We start from the raw sequence: 18,133 nt of genomic DNA, 5'->3' as shown, positions 1-18,133 counted from the left end.
ATATAACTTATAACATTTTAAAACAGATAATTTTTTTTTAAAAACTTTAAATATATTAATATAAAACTCAATGAATAAAAACTATAAAAGCAGTAGTAATTTTTTATTCTTTAAATAATTATAAAGACCAACTATAATTCATTGTGATGTAATAATTTAATCTCTACCTAGGAAGACGTATATAAATATAATAGAGTATAGACAAGATTTTTAAAAAATTTTTATATAAAGTATATAAAAACTTATTTGCTTCAATAAGCATGAAAGACAAAGTTATATGGTTATTATTTATGAATGAAAAGATTTGAATTATTTGTTAAATGTTTCTAAATGTCTGCCAATTCATTTAATAGTACACCTTCATATATGAATCTTATTCCTTCTTTTTATTTATTTATTTTTTTATTAAACATTTCAAATAAAAAAAAAAATTTTTTTTAATAGTATTATGATACTAGACAAGTTCCCTTTTTTTAATTTATTTATTTTGACTTTCTATAACTTTTTTTTTTCACTATAAAAGAATAACACATCTTGTGCAAAAATCAAAAGTTATTATTAAAATTTTAAAGCAATATTTTAAATATAAAAATTTTAAAAAAGAAACCAAAATTGTGATAAATCTCATGGGATATGTTATTATCTATAAAAGGATATTTTATTAGTAGTCATTTTTGTTAACTGTTAAAATGTTCTATAGTGAAGCGTTGATATACATGGCATGTTTTAAATCTTAAATGATTGATAGTAACTGATATGTAACATTTATAAAAGATGATTAATATTTTTTTATACTTGGTTCAATCTTTTAGCCTTATAAGTTATCAACTATATATTTATTTAAGAACATCTTTGTTATAAGAAAATAAATAATATTATTAGTTTGGATATAATTTTTAACAAATCACATCATAAATATACATTTTTTTTATAAAATAAAAACTTAACTTTTAAAATTTATTTCTTTTTTATATAAAATTATGTTGTTATATTTTATATATATAAAGATTATATATATACTTTAAGAATAAATGTTCCATTTTTTTAATGTTAATCTTTATGAAAATAATCTTTGAATGAGAAAACAAAGAAATTTAATATTTAATAAAATAAAAAATTTGTTAAATAATGTCATAAAAATTATAAATATAAAGGTATTTTAATAAGTCTCAAAACGTCATCTACCATTTGCTGTATATTTTTTTTTATTTTAACAATAGAATTCTATTCTTAGTAAATATTAAAAGTTTTTTAAAAAATTAATTTTATTATTATAAGAAATTAAATATTTAAAATTATTTCTAAATATATTCAATAAGAATAATTTAAATACACTACCTTTCTTATGATTTTCTTGATAACTTTTAAAAAAAGAAACAATTTTTTTTATTCCTAAATGAACATTTAAAGAATATATTTTATAATAAATTATTTTAAAAAAAAAAAATTTTCATAAAGTGGTTAAATTTAATATTTAGTGGTATATGTAATTTTTCGTTAAAAGTTTACCCTCATCTTTATTTATTTTCATTGTAAGTTATGGCAAATGTAATGGAGAGACAGGGAACGACAAACATTCTAAATAAAAATAGCATGGGGGCAGTCCTAAAATCTTCACTTATTCCTGGCACTTTAGTACGTAGTGGATCTTTATTCAGAGAACCATCCCCAACAACATTTCATTACTCAAAACGGCATTCTTCTACTTCAGATTGTTATAATATAATGAATAATAATAAAGATGATTCTATTAATGAACATGAATATTATTCAAGGAGAGGATCTTTAATTTATACTAATACTAAAAGAAGACTCTCTCAAATGTATTCTAATTCTACTCAAGGTATTCAACAAAGCGATTTATGTGAAAGAAGTAGTAGTAAATTAACATTGGATGAAGAATTATTTGATATTTTACATGCATTTGGGTAAGAATTTTTAATTATATTCTATGTATAATTAAATTATAAATTTAAATGTTTTCTTTTTAAAATTCTTTTTATTATATATCTTTATTTTTTTTAAAAAAAAAAACTTATCATAAGTTTTTAAAAGATTTTTCTTTTTATTATTATCTTTTTTATTATTAAACTACTAAATATCCATTTAAAGTAGTTAAACAGGTGCTAATATAATTTTCCTTTACTCCTATAACCATCTATGTCTTTTAGATTATCATATAAAATCTTTTGAAACTTGATCCATTATAATTAGAAAAGTACATCTTTTCTTTATAAAAGAGTAAACAACTATTTAAAGGGTAATTTATTTTCTAAAAATATTTTTCAAAAGGAAAAATTATACACATTAGAAAGTTGGGATATTTTTTTTTTTTATAAAGTACTATAATATATAGTTTTAAATTTTGTTTAAAGAATGTTCTAAACTTTTATATGAGAAAATTTAGTCACTTGTTACTATTAAATTACTTGTATCATTAAAAGTTTAATATACTTTTCATGAATATTGATATTTAAGAGAAAATTTATTTATTTACTTTATAATTATGCAGAAAATCATCAACAAAATAAGTTTACCATAATAAAAATTTATATTAAAAAAGAGTGTATAGATAATGGTTGGCAAAAAAAAATAAATAATTTATTTTATAAGACCACCCTTAAAAAGTATTAAATTGTCTTTTTTAATATTATAATTAATGAATTCATTAAAAAGATTTCATCAAATAATAATGTATTAAATTTTTATCAAAATATCAATTGTATTTTTTAAATTAAAAATAATATATGTATAGATAGGGGAACAATTAAAATTTTCTTTTATTAAAATAAGTAATATTTAAATATATATCATTGAAAATTAATAAGTTTTTATTTATTTATGATTTCAATCTAATGTATGGACTTTCAATATTTTTGATTAAAAAAATTGTTAAAACTTTTTCTATTTTTATTTAGTAAAAATTTGGTATGCTAATAATAAACAGATTTTTATCATTTTCCTTCTTTTAAAAAGTAATCAAAATAAGATATATAAATATATTATAAGGGCATTAAAAAGAAATTTTTATTTATTATAATATTTTATAATAAAATGAATAATTTTATTATATATAAATTTTTATTATAGTGAAAGTGACATTACAACTACTGGTGGAGGTAATGATATTAAAAAAGAAAAGACTGAACAGGTAAAAGAAGATGGAAATAAACAACCACCAACACGACAAAATCTTCTCGATCTTATTAGACAAAAAAGGGAAGTAATAAATAAATTAAGATGCCAACCATGGGATATGAGTAGGAAAAGGAGAACATTAAGATTGGCTCGAAAATATTTAGAACAAAATGAATCAAAAGTATCTAAGACACATGCAATAAAAGAAGAATTAACAAAAGCATGGTTTAAATTTAAAAGATGGTTTTCAAATGTTCATACATATTTTATTCCATGGGAAAGTAAAATTAAAAAAATTGAATCACATTTTGGGAGTGTTGTTTCATCATATTTTACATTTTTAAGATGGATTGTTTTTATGAATCTTATAATAACTGTTATTGTTGTTGGTTTTGTTGTAATACCAGAAGTTTTGGCTGATGCAACTGCAGATAATGATAGAAAAATGAGGACAGCATCAAGAAAATTAGTACCAGAAAATGAGGTTAATATAACAACTAAATTACAAGTTATTTGGCAATTTGATGGTTACCTTAAATATAGTCCATTATTTTATGGTTATTATTCTGATGATAAATATGTTGGAACAAAAGTAAAATATGCATTACCATTAGCATATTTTGTAATAGTATTACTTGTTTTTGGTTATTCATTTTTTGCCATCCTTCGAAAAGTAGCTGCAAATGCCAGATTAAGTAAAATGGCTGGTAGTAAATCGGAACAATATATTTTTAATTGGAAAGTTTTTACTGGTTGGGATTATACTATTGGTAACAGTGAGACAGCCTCAAATTCTGTTATGGCTATTGTTATAAAGTTAAGAGAAAGTATTGCTGAATCAAAGATACAACAAAGGCAACAATTAAGATGGCTTCAAGTTGTTACAAGAGTCTTTACTAATTCAATAATTTTAGCAATGTTAGGAGCAAGTATATATATTATATATTTTGCCGTTCATTCCAGTTCAACAAATACCAATCAACATGTTCAAGATGATAGTGGAAATTTATTATCTAAAAATCAGGTACCTTCAATTGTCGCTACAATAACACATGTTTTTCCAATGATTTTTGATTTAATTGGAAAAGTTGAAAATTTTCATCCTCGAACAGCATTAAGATTTCACTTAGGACGTGTTCTTATTTTATATTTTATTAATTATGCAACTCTTATTATTGCTTTATTTGATAAATTAGATAATATTCGTGGAGCATCAAATACTGGTGGAAGTCCTATTTTTGATGAAATACCTTTAGAAGGAGAAATGTTTTTACGATTACGTCGACAATTAGGTGGTATGAATAAACAATTAGGAAAATTTTCAGCTGAAGCTAGTAGATCATCACCAAGAAAAAATTTTACCTGGAAAGCATTTTTAAATTATATGGAAAATACAGTTGTTCCTATTATTGATAGTGGTGAAGTTGAAAATGGTAAAGTAACAATAATTAATGATACAAATAATAATACAACAGAAGAAACACAATTAATAGATAAAAATTATAAATCACATCCAAAAAGTTTAAATAGAAAAAATGAAAATATAACATTTATTTTAACTTCTATTACAACAACAATTTCACCAAAAGATGAATATATTGAGGATGAGTTAAAAAATTTAACAACAACAGATAAAGATATATCAATTGTATCAGGTTTAAGAGCCCACCAAACAAATATAACAGGTGATAAATTAAAATTTAAAAATAAAAAACCAATAAAAATTTTACAAACTAATCCATTACCAACATTAAAAAGTTTATATACACCAAAATTAAAAAAATTTCCCACAACAACAAAAGCTCCCAGAGCTGGTCAATGGAAAGGTAGAAAAACAAAAAATCCAAAATTTATAACATCAACATTAAAACCAATAAAATATAATAAAACAATTAATGATAAAAAAAATGCTAAATATAATACTGCTATTATATTTCGTAAACCAACAAATGATAATTTAATTCATAAAGTTAAAGAAAATTATAATTTACCATCAATAAATGGAAGAAATGATAGTGGACAAATATGTTGGGAAACAATGATTGGTCAAGAAATTGTTCGCCTAGTAACAATGGATTTATATATAACAATTGCTTCAATATTTGTTATAGATTTTTTACGTGGTCTTTGGGTAAGATATTGTTCAACATGGTGGTTTTGGGATTTAGAAACAATATTTCCTGAGTATGGTGAATTTAAAGTTGCTGAAAATGTTTTACATATTATTAATAATCAAGGAATGATATGGCTTGGTTTATTCTTTGCACCACTTTTACCTGCTATTAATAATATAAAATTAATTATTTTATTATATATAAGAGGGTGGACAGTGATGACATGTAATGTTCCTGCCAGTGAAATATTTAGAGATAGTAGGTAAGTTTAACATTAATTTTAAGAAATTTTATTATTAAATAATTTTAAATAACATCATATATAATTGTTATTAATTTTAACATTAGTAATATTTATTAGTTAAATGATAATATGGATCTAAAAGATATTCATCTATCATCAAATAATATTCAATATTATTATAGATCTTCAAATTTTTATCTTATGGTACTTTTAATATGGTTATTATTATGTACTGTTCCAGTTGGTTTTGTAATAGCATCAAAAAGACCATCATCAAATTGTGGTCCATTTGCTGGTAGTGATACATTTTATAAAGTTGTTACACATGTATTAGAAGAAAAAGTTGATCCAAAAATATTAAAATGGTTAAGATTTTTAGTATCACCTGGTGTTATAATACCTGTTATGTTGGTATTATTTTTAACAATATATTTTTTGGTATCATTAGTAAGAGGATTACGTGAAGCTAACAGTGACCTTAAACAACAATTAATTCATGAAAGAACAGAGGAGAAGAAAAAAATTTTTGAATTAGCTGGTGGTGGTGCTAAAAAGAAAGAAGGTTTCTTTGATACATTAAAACATGGTGGTACAATATTTCCTGGTGATAATAATAATAGAAGTAGAAAAAAAAATGGAAAAAAAGAGAAACTTAAAATTCATGTATGTGATTTGGAGGAAAAAAAACGTGAACCATGGAGAGTATATAATGGTACTATTAATGATGAATCATTGATACCAAGTGATGAAAGAGATGAAATTAAAGATTTAAAGAATATTCTTACACCACCAAGTACAAGAGAAGGAAGTATTACTAATATTATTAATCAAGATATTTCAAATAATAATTTTAAAGATGGTAAAAAATCTGTTAAAGAAAATGATGGAGAATCTCTTGTTATGAAGGATAATTTAAAAATTAAAAGTAATAAAGAAATGGGAAGATGTGGTCATAGGTATTCTGTTGTAATACCAATACCACATAAACATAATCAATTAAGTGAAAGTATCAATGAAGATGACTTCTCTTCAATTATTTCTGATAATAATTTAAGTAAGAAAAATATTCCTTTATCTGGTACACCAGATGATGTTAAAAGTTTAATGAAAAATTTTCAATCAAATGAATATTTAAATAATACAAATTCTGTTGGTCTTTCATTAGCCTCATTTCCAACGGTCCTGTCAAATTCTAATTTTTCAACTAATGATTTAACTGTTGTATTTCAATCATCCTCAGGAAAACAAAATCCATCAAAAACAGCATCAATAAAAATTGGTGGAAGTATAACAAGTCTCGATACACCAAAACTTATTCCATTATCAGGAAGAAAAAATAGTACAAGTTGTAAAAATTTAGAAAATTCTAAAGGGTCTGTTTATACTAAAAATTTATATCAATATCCTCCCTGCATGCCATTGGAGATTGATACACAAAGTGAATATGATATTTGTGAAAAATGTTCATAACAAATTAATATTATTACTATTTTCTTACCATTGAAACAAATAATTTTTGGTTACTAATCTGTTAAGTATTATCAAACGTCATCTGTTATTATAATTATTTCCTTTATTGTTTTTTTTTTGTCCCTTATATCAACAAAAATTTAAAGAAAAAAAAATTTTTTTTTTTTTTAGTTAATATTATTTTCCTTTACGTGGTTATGTATTTTAAAAATGAAAGAATTCATTTTTTTTTTATTCAACTTTTAATTTTTATAATTACATCTTTATTTTTGTTGATACTTTCTTTTTTTTTTGCATGTGACATATATACATAGTTATATGTATATTAATAGAAAAGTTATAGTATTCTTTGGTTAAATACTTCATTACTGTTTATCAGGAAGGGGAAATCATTTTTGATGTTATTATAATATTTCCCTTTTTTTTTTAGAAATATGATAAAAGATGTTAAAACTTTAATAAACAGTAATGATGAAATGGAACAACATCATTGTAAAATTCTCGAAGAGGAAAATGGTAATAATAAAAGTGATTTAATAAAAAATGTTTTTCCACAATATAAAGTTGTTGATACATTTCAACCATGGCCTTCAATAGAAGAAGTTAGAAATAAAAGATCTTCATTACAATCAATCAAAAATAGATTTATAAAAGAAAGTAAGAAGAAACAAAGTTTTAATGAAATTTCACCTTCATTAATAGAAAATGACAATAATGTTAAAAATAGAAATATAGTGGAAATAAAATGTTTAACAGATATGATAAAAGAAAAAGATAATGATAAAAAAACAAAAAATTATGATAATTATAATGAAAAAGTATCATCATCTGTTCCATTAAAAAAGAAAAATATTTTTTCAAAAGGTAAATTACTGTCAACAGCCATAGCCACTGCGTCAAATGGAGCTGACTATTTATTAGGTAAATCAGGTAATGAAAAAGAAGATAAAATAAAATTGACAAGAAGAATGGATGTACCTTTAAAAACTTTTTCAGATCCTGTTTGTAGGATGGCTCCTAGAGTAGAATTTGGAGATGATGATTCACCCCGTGTAGTACCTAATTAATTAAATTAAAATTGACAAAAGATAAAAAAATTAATAAAATATACCAGTTTTTAAATGAAAAATTTCTTTGAATATAATTAAAAAAAAAATTAATTATCATCTCATGTATGTTATTTTTTTGTTTATTTTTTCATCAAATAAAAAGCTTTAATATTACTTAAAAATTTCTTAAATAATTTTGGTAAAATTTTTATAATAAAACTTTTAAAAGTACTTTTATTCTAAAGTAAAAAGAAATAATGATAGAATACTGATTATAATAAATATCCTATCTATTTTTCATCCTTAATTTAAAATGTAATCATTAATATGTTTCTTAAAATTATTAAGATAATAAGTTATAAATATTAATAGATTGGAAATGATATACTTTCCGTACACATTATAATAAACTTATAAAAATTTCATTTGCATCTTATATTTAATATTTAAAAAAAAAACTTTTTTTTTTCAAGTTATCTTTTTTTTTATTTTATTTTCTACATATATTATAAATACCTCCATAATATTTTTTTTTTTTAAATTTTATACCAATTTATAAAGATAAATAAAAGTTAAAGAAAGCGACAACAATTTTATTTTATCTATTTCTATTTTTTTTTTCTTTAATAAAAGTAATAGCTTTTTTAGAATGATTAATATACTATAATCATTTTAAAGTTAATATTTACTCAAAAATGTGGATAATCGAAATAAAGTAATTTTTTCATCTCAAGCATGTAATAAATTTATTAAAGTAGGTGTAAAAGTAGTAAAAAAGTATATAAAAGATAATAGATAAAAGAAAATTAAACTAGTTAAATGATTATAAATGTGAAGCTAACTGACCATAAAATATTAACTGATTACATTATTCTTTTTAAAATAACATCATTTTTAATGTAATATTATAGTATATATATTTTAATTTTTACCAATCCACCCCCATATAATTATAAAATATTTTTATACAATAATTATTTATACCAAGGATAAAGTTTCAATTTTTATTTTATATAATTGCATGGTTGCTATTATCATTATTTCTTAAACTATGATTTGTAGGGTATGTAATTAAATCCACCACTTTCTAAAAGTATAAACATATATTACAAAAATGTTCATATCTTTTTTTGTAATAAAATTATAATATTTTACTTTTTTTTTTTTGCAACTTTTATATGTCCATTTTATTTAAATTAAGAAACCTTAAAAATATTTAAAATTAAATAAAAAAAATTTTTTTGAATAAATAACCCTTACAGTAATATATTTTGTTAATAAAATTTATTATAACTTTTTTTTAACATTATTTATTTGAATAAATAAATAGAAAAAAAAAATATATATATATATATGAAATAAATTAAGGTACAAATAATAATACAAAAAGGATGTTGATATTTGATGTAATATTTTTTCATTAATTTTATATATATTTAATTAATTTGTCTTTTTAGTGAATTGTAACAATTTACCAAACATCATTATCTAATATATCGTAATTTAGTCACAATAAATTATTTTTTTTATTAACAATTTTTTTTTATTATCATAATATATTACTTTAAAATAATATAAAAGAAATATTTTTATAATTATCAAGTTATTTTTTTTTCCCATTTTATAATATTCTTTAAATATATTATTTTTCCTCCACATTATTATTTTTTTTTTTTTTAAATATTAAGAAAAATAGAGAATTAATTAAGTTATGATCAAGAATCTATACTATAATTATTTTTACTTAACCTTTTTATGTACTAAAAACATCAATATTTAAAATAATCTTCGTATTTTGTATAATTTTAGTTATTTCTTTTCAATTACCATCTAATTCTAATAAAAATAATTTAAAATAATTATTTTTATAAGGTTACCCTTTTATCATAAAAACAAATGATTATATATTTAATAATATATACCGTATACCTTTATATAATTTTTTTACCTCAAACAAAATTACAAAAAAAGAGAATAGTGATTATTATTAACAAATTTAAATGATAATAGGAAAAATAGGAGAAAAAAAAATAGAAAAAAAAACAAACACCCCCTTTTTTTGAGATGGATATTTTTATTTTTTAAATTAATTTGACTTATCAAAAGATAATGATTAAACATTTTTTTTTTAAATATAAAAATGAATATATGTCAATCAAAAACTATTTTTATTTAATTTACAATATATCATTTTAATACAAGAAATAAAATGATATCATTGTTCTATCTATTGACATGTTCATTTTTCAAATATCATATATATATATATATATATTATTAAGAGGAAGGATATATATAAATTTTTATTTTATCATTAAAATACTAATAAAATATTTTACACCTATAATAAAAGTTTAAGTAAACTTATGGTATAATTATTTGCCATAACCTAAAAACTTTACTTTTTTTATTAAATAATAAAATATTTTCACTTTTTATAATATTATTTAACAAGAAAATTAGATACATATAATAGTAAAATGTATTAAAAAGACTTTTTTACTATATTTAGTGTATAATGAATATATTTAAATGTTTGATAATCATTTATAATTTAAACTTTAAAGAGTTATAAATATATTTTAAGTAATATTATAGTTCTTTGTTTACTTCAAAAAGTAGATATCAGTTATGTATAGATAAAAATATATTTTCTTTTTAATTTTTTATGTAAATTATTTTAATGGAATTTTTATGAATGTTAGAACTAAAAACAAAGATTACAAATATTATATTTTTATTATAGTACCTTTTTTAAAAAAATTTCTTTTTTTTTTTAAAAGATAAGCAGATTTAATTAGTATTAATTTTTTAATATTATAGGTCTTTAAAATTTGACTAAAGATTTTTAATAATTATTTAACAAAAAAGAAAAATGATGAAATTTTTAAAAAATATTTGTTTATTCTTTATTATTATTGGTACTTTTCTTAGTATCTTATTCCAATGTGGAGAGGCATCTCCAGAAAAAATGACACGAATTCAGGTAAATTAAAATAAAAAAAAAAATATTTTTTTATTATTATATAAAAAATTTTAATTTTTGTAGCATGTATTTCGTGGTCTTCTTGGTGAAGGGCCTCAAGGTGACATAACGACAAGAGGTAGACGTTATGGTTCGGAGCCTTCCAGTTACTTTCTTCCACGAGATACAAATCAAATACTTGAAGAACCATGGCAAAGTCCTTCAGAAAGAACATTACAATATAAATAACTACGATTTGATAGGTAGAATTATTTCATAAATAAATAATACATTCTATTATTTTTTATTTTTTTTTTTACCAACTTATAATATATATGTAATCTTTCTGTAGAACTCTACCTGACGTCACTTCAAAACATTAATTTTACATCAAATTTTACCAGTAACAAAATCTCTATATACCCATAAAATAAGACAAATTGAAAGCAGCCAAAAAAAAAAAATTCAATGATATGACAAACATTATCTTCTCTCACTACAACAAAGAAGTAAAAAAGTTAATCATAATTATTATTTTTACATATTAAAATAATTTTTTTTTTGTATAATAAAATAGAATATACTCAAATACAAAAAAATAATAATTTATTTTTTTTTTAAATCTATTTTTTTTATATAACAACAAATAATTTTGATAAAATTAAAAAAAAAAATTAATTTTATTTTTAAATGTTAATGGTTCATCAATTATTCATTTTTTTTTAAATATGATTTTTTTTAAATAAAGGCTAACAGAAACATTATGTAACATTTATATGTTTATTGTATAAAAAAATTTTTATTGAATAAAAAAAAAAATAGACAAAAAAGTTTATGTCTTTTTTATTGTAAATGGAATTATAATTAATAGATATGTTAGAAGTATGATTGAAATTTAAAGTATTAGTAATTCTATTTCTTATTCAAAACCACAGATGTTTCTAAAAGAATATTTATTAAAAAGAAATTAATAAAAATAATATTTTAATGATAAAAAAGATTCATTCTAAAAGAATTGTGTATGTGTTTTGTGAATAAGTAAAATTAAATTACTAAAAAAAATACCTACAAATGATTACAAATATTTATGATGGTAATTATTTATTGTTTGTAAGGCTATTTTTTTTTTCCAATATAAAAAAATTTTCCATTTAATGTTTTACAAAATTATATTTCAATTGAAAACATACTTAATTATATTTAGGTAATAATTAAAATATATATATCTTATATAAGCATTTATTTTTAGCCTTATTTTATTAGTTCTTATTTTTTAATATAACATGCCTTTTGTCAAAATATTTTGAAAAAATATTATACAATTTAGAAATATTTTAAGTTTCATAAAGTATAATTATTGTAGTTTTATTTTTTTTTTAAGAATGTTGTATCTATTATTTATATATTTATTTTTCATGAATTAATGTTTACATATTCATATTTACTTGAGTAATTTTATTATACTTGTATTCTTTTATTTATTTTTATCATAACAACATTTAACTACAAATATTAAAAAGATAAATTACTGATTCTATTTTACAATTAATCATTTTTACGATAAATTTGTTTTTTTGAGATATAACTTTAAAGATATAAAAAAAAATGAGTTAAAAAAAATAATATTATATTGATATTACCTTATCAGAAATATAGTTTAAAACAATTTTTTTTTACTCAAAACAATAAACAATTTGAATGTCAATAATATAAGTAGCATTATTTTGTAAATGTTAAATGATGTATAACATTTTTTTTGTAAAAAAAATATATTAATTTGTTAATTAATCTTTATTGTTTTATTATTACTTTCTTGGTAAAATATATTTACAAGAATTATTGCAATAACTCAAAGCATATTAAAAAAAATGTTTTTTTTTTTTAATTATACCCAAAACAAAGATCAAATAATAAATTTTATATTGTTTAAAAGTGGGGAAAAATTTTTATGTAACATTTTTTTTCTTTTTTTTAATAAAAACATGTATATTGATACTTTTTTTTTATATTAAAAATTATTATTATTTTATATTTAATTAATATAATTTCTCTAACATTTCTTTTATATGTTGTTAAGTGTAATTTTAAAACATTTTTTAACCATATTCTTAATTAAGTAATATACTATAATGTATATTTCTTATTATTATTCCCCTCAAATTAAGCATATATTTATTAATATAATGTGATAAGAAATAGTAATGTCTAAAAGTCGAAGTATTTTCATTAAAATATCACTTCTTATTTCAATTATTTCACACAAGTAACATCCTAAAAGAACATTAATTAAAATGCACTATGAAATATTATTATATATTAATCAAATGTGAGATGTACAATTTTATTAAAATCTAACTTTTTAAGAATTATTTTTAGTTAAAAAAAAATAAATTTCCTGTAACTTTTTATATTTTAGATTTTTATTAACTTAAAAATTGAATATTTTAATTGCATTCTTTATCTAGTTAATTCTAATAAAAACAAAATTAAATAAATTGAAGATGGATAATTGTGAAAATAATTTTTTTTTAATCAAATCTTCTTATCTCTTCTAAGTAGTTTAATAGCTCTTAAACGTATCAATATGTTCTTTTTTTAGTTATTTATTAAAAAAAATGTTAACTTATGTTTTAATATCATAAAAAATGATAATTTTTTTTTTAATTTCACCTGATAATATAGATTTATTTATTTAAAGCCCTTAAATAATATATAATATTTATAAAGTTAGATATTCTTAAAATATTAAATAATACTAAGTTATTTATATATACATATGTATTTCTATATATATTTCTATATAATTTTTTTTTTGCAACAACTATTTATATAAAGCTATTTTTATTAACATTAATTATTATTAACATTAATTTAATATATATTTACTTTTGTATATCAAAAATAATTCTAATTATCCTTTCTTTTTTTTTGTATAGATTTTAACATTAATTATCTCTCATAAAAAACATAAATTAATGTGATAAAAAAAAAATTATACATAATAATATTAATATGACTTTTAAAAATAATAAAACATTATATCTTATCTAATTATTTAATAATATGCCATATTTTGTAAATAAACAAAAAAAAAATTAATTTATTTCACCTTTTTATTCATAAATAAATATTTTTTTTTATATAAATACCATAAAATAATATTTTATATAAAATAATAAAAATAAATCTTGAAGATAAAAAGAATGGATTTCCAATTTTTTGATGATCCTTTAACTGATAACACTATTTTTCTCCTTGTAATGATAGGAGGTACTATGTTTTTAGTTACTATAATAATGGGATATATTATATTACAAAAGAGAAAGCAAAATTTTGTCCTTAATTGGTATGTTTTTTTAAAAAAAAAAATTTTAAAAATAAAACAAAATGTAATTTAATTTTTTTAAAAAAAATAAATAGGTATGAGAATAATCTTTTGGAAATGTCAACATCAAAACCAATTTATGGTTCAAATAACAAAATACAAAATAAGATAAAAACTATAAAATACAAAAATATTAGGAGAATGGATACTGAGGATGAAAGTGTATCACATTCTAGTCCAATAATGTAAATTTTACTTTTTCACTTAATAATTAATTTATAATTATTATTTTTAGGATACCAAGTAAAGAGTCAAAGTGTAGTGGTATTTCAAAAGTTATTGTTGGTGATAGAAGAAAGTCAATAATTAAAAATATAACTTCAGATTTGGATAACAAAGACTACTTGTTAAATCTTAATAATAGTGATAATAATGTTGATAGGAAAAATTTATCAGGATTGTTTGTTGTACCAAAATTAAATAAACCCCATACATCATTATTTGAGGGTATCTCCCAAAATCAAATTGATCGTGGTTTGTATAAGACAAGTTTTGGTGACATGGAATCATGTTATGATGAGGAACAAACATCTGGTGGTTGTTGTGGTAGTATTAAAATTTCTATGTTTTTAGATTCAACTTTAAATTTATTTACAATTATTCTTAAACAGGCTAATGAATTAATTTCTAAAAGGACAGAAGAATTACCTAATCCATATTTTAAGATTAGTCTTGAGGTTCCTGAAAGTAAAGAGGGAAAAGTTACTCATACATCAAAAGTTTATAAAAATACAAATAATCCAGAAATAAATCAAGAATTTTTCTTTCAAATTCCTTCAAATGTTGATATAACACAATGTCGTTTAGAAATATTAGTATATGATTATGATCAATTTTCTGTTGATGAAGGAATTGGTTATATATGGTTAACACTAGGAAGATTAGGTATAACCCAATTTACAGATAAACCATTATGTTTTTGGGCTGAGGTATTACCAATAGAAGAAGGTGCCGGAAATGAGTATGGTGAGGTACTTTTATCATTTTCATATTTATCAAAAGCCCAAAGATTGACGGTAAATGTTTTTAAAGGTAGAAATCTTTCTATTTCATCAAATGAATCACAAGTTAGTACCTCCATTCGTATATCACTCCTCCATTTAGAGGGTGAAAAAAGACTTAAAAGAAAAAAGACATCTTCAAAAAAGAATACATCAAATCCACAATTTAATGAATCATTAAATTTTAATGTTCCAAAAAATTCTCTTTGTGATATGTTATTGGAGGTTGAAGCTGTTACTGAATATGGTACATTTGGTATGTCTCATAAAATAATAGGAAAAATAAATATACCACTTCATAAATGTAAAGATTTATGGAGAGGTATTATACATGAACAAAAATGTCAAGCTCGATGGTATCAATTAGAGAGAGCATAATTAAATTTATTTAATTTCATCTATTTCTTTTTTATAATATTATTTTATTTACATTCATGTAAATTAATTTTTAATTTTTTTAATAATAAATTAGTTTTTTTTTTCTTTATCTTCATAAATTATATCAAATCTTTATTTCTTTTATTTTTTTTTAATTGTTTTTACTCAAATAATTTTGTCTAAAATGTTGTTAACATTTAGTATATTTATAATAGGTAAAAATAATTTAAAGAAATTTCTTAATTAGGTTATTTTTTTTTTAAAAATGTCGGTCATGACAAAGTAATATTTAATATAATTGATAAAAAAAATTTTATTATTTTTTATTATCATTATTATTCTTTTTTTTTTTGGTATAAAAAATATATTACATAAATGATTTTAATATTAATTGTATATCTTCTATTTATTATAAATAATTATGTTAAAAGTAGTCAATGTGGAAATGGAACTATTCCTTTTAGTTTTGAGGTATATATAATATAAAAAAAAATAATAATAATTAGTTATTATATATTTTTAATATAATTATAGGCATTAAAAGATGGTCAACCAATATTAGGATGTGCCAAGGCAACATGTTTAGGATGGCTACCAAATGGAACACATGTAGGAGGTAATGTAAAATTTTGGAAAGTTGATGGGCATCCTGATGGGTATTTAAGATCTCAAAATTTTAGAATGGAAGATATATATATAAATCAATATTCTTCAAAATCTATTGTTAAATGTGAAGAAGGTTTTCCATCAAAACATTGTGGTAAATCAGGTGAATGGGTTGGGGGAATAAAATTTTTACCATATGAAAAATTAACAAATACAACAATGAAAATGAAATGTTGTACATATGATAAATTATTAAATTCTTTTGATCAAGGTGTTGGTGAAGTCAATCCTGGGCAAATATTTGTTGGTGGTGAAATATTTCGTAATGAAAAACAAGTAGCATTTGAGTATATAGCTGATATACATAAAAAAATAGACAATGGAAGAATTTTATATACTGTAACGACAAGAAGATTTAAATGTGGGAGAGGATCTAATGAAGATAAACAACATATAGGAAGAAGAAAATTAAAAAAGATTAATGTTATTATGAAAAAAAAAGTTAATAAAGAAATAATAAAAAAACAAATAAATAATAAAATAAAGAAGAATAAAGATACAGAAGATATATCTGATGTTGTTTTTCTTAAATTATTAGAAGAAATACAGATGGCTGAGAATATTATTAAAAAAGGTAAAACAAATAAATATGATAAAAGTTATTATAAACAACATATAAAAAATGATATAAGAATGTCACCTAAAAGAAAAGTTAACTTAGATGTTATTGAAGTTGATGAAAATAATAGAGACTCACAACCAAGATACCAAGCATATTGGGATGCTAATGAAAATAAATGGAAATATAAAACATTTATAAGAAATAAAACACATCAAAAAATTAGTAATGACATACTTTTTCCATCAAGTGATTCAATAGTTTCTGAAGGTTATACAGAAGATCATTCAGTACCATCAATTCCTGTTACTGTTAAACCAAAATTAAGAAAATTAAAATTAGAAACTGGTGTTTATGTTCAGATACCAAAAAGAACAACACTTGAACCACAATATCCAAAAACAGAACGATTAACAATGATGTCAACTATAATTTCTACAACGTTACCACCATCACCACCATCTCAACCAGAAAGAACAGTCAATTGGTTTGGGCAACAGTTAGTTCCTGGTAAAACTTATAAAGTTTATGATACTCTTACACCAGAATTATCCTATGAATTTACAGTACCAGATGTTTTAGCACCTTTTTCAGGACCACAATCACCTCCAACATCAATATTAGATGGTTTACCTGATGCATTAAATATTTTTAGTCCTTTACAAAGTCATTCAATATTTACACCATCACCAACATTAGATCAAGCTTTACGAGCAATCATCTCACCCCTACATCAAACACCATCAAATATTCGTAGATCTCCAATATCTCACGATATTTTTGTGTCAACAACAACCACTAAACCTGATACAACAATTTTGTTAGAAAAACCATTATCTAATATTGTTATTCAAAAAACTGGTGATAAAGTAAATACAATAACTCAAAAGAATATTGATGAAATTGTAAGTCATTATTAAAAATATAAAATTTTAAATATTTTTTTTTAGATACCTGAAGGTGGAAGAATGATTCTTAATAAAATAGCTAGTACATTACTTGGAGAATATTATAATCGTTTGATGTTATAATTATTTTATACTTATTGTTATATAAAAAATTAAATATTAAATTAAAAAAACAAAAAATAAACCAGATGTCGTATTTTTTTCCCAAAAGTAATGTTTCATATTTTCAGAATCACAATATTGTCATTTTTTAAAA

The 18,133-nt window shown here is 20.6% G+C and overlaps 5 protein-coding genes across 5 annotated transcripts; all 5 read left to right on the top strand.

Moving 5' to 3' along the window:
• Positions 1–1,593: 1,593 nt before the first annotated feature.
• On the top strand, positions 1,594–6,966 carry SRAE_1000113100 (TMC family-containing protein; the record flags this gene model as incomplete). Its single annotated transcript, XM_024648049.1, has 3 exons — positions 1,594–1,928; positions 3,091–5,514; positions 5,679–6,966. The coding sequence occupies 3 exons, from the start codon at positions 1,594–1,596 to the stop codon at positions 6,964–6,966; spliced, it is 4,047 nt and encodes a 1,348-aa protein (XP_024502066.1).
• Positions 6,967–7,442: 476 nt separating this feature from the next.
• SRAE_1000113000 (Hypothetical protein) lies at positions 7,443–8,033 on the top strand (the record flags this gene model as incomplete). The annotated part of the gene is made up of 1 exon (XM_024648048.1): positions 7,443–8,033. One exon carries the CDS (start codon positions 7,443–7,445, stop codon positions 8,031–8,033), a length of 591 nt encoding a protein of 196 aa, XP_024502065.1.
• A 2,857-nt stretch (positions 8,034–10,890) lies between these two features.
• Positions 10,891–11,229, top strand: SRAE_1000112900 (Hypothetical protein; the record flags this gene model as incomplete). Its single annotated transcript, XM_024648047.1, has 2 exons — positions 10,891–11,001; positions 11,065–11,229. 2 exons carry the CDS (start codon positions 10,891–10,893, stop codon positions 11,227–11,229), a joined length of 276 nt encoding a protein of 91 aa, XP_024502064.1.
• Positions 11,230–14,183: 2,954 nt separating this feature from the next.
• Positions 14,184–15,744, top strand: SRAE_1000112800 (Synaptotagmin beta; the record flags this gene model as incomplete). The annotated part of the gene is made up of 3 exons (XM_024648046.1): positions 14,184–14,326; positions 14,401–14,550; positions 14,601–15,744. 3 exons carry the CDS (start codon positions 14,184–14,186, stop codon positions 15,742–15,744), a joined length of 1,437 nt encoding a protein of 478 aa, XP_024502063.1.
• Positions 15,745–16,119: 375 nt separating this feature from the next.
• On the top strand, positions 16,120–18,000 carry SRAE_1000112700 (Hypothetical protein; the record flags this gene model as incomplete). Its single annotated transcript, XM_024648045.1, has 3 exons — positions 16,120–16,215; positions 16,279–17,874; positions 17,920–18,000. 3 exons carry the CDS (start codon positions 16,120–16,122, stop codon positions 17,998–18,000), a joined length of 1,773 nt encoding a protein of 590 aa, XP_024502062.1.
• Between the last annotated feature and the right edge of the window lie 133 nt (positions 18,001–18,133).

The sequence above is a fragment of the Strongyloides ratti genome (genome assembly GCF_001040885.1).
Source record: "Strongyloides ratti genome assembly S_ratti_ED321, chromosome : 1".
Lineage (NCBI taxonomy): Eukaryota > Metazoa > Nematoda > Chromadorea > Rhabditida > Strongyloididae > Strongyloides > Strongyloides ratti.
The sequence above is the reverse complement of the archived record's forward strand: the minus strand, read 5'-3'. Positions and strand labels throughout refer to the sequence as shown.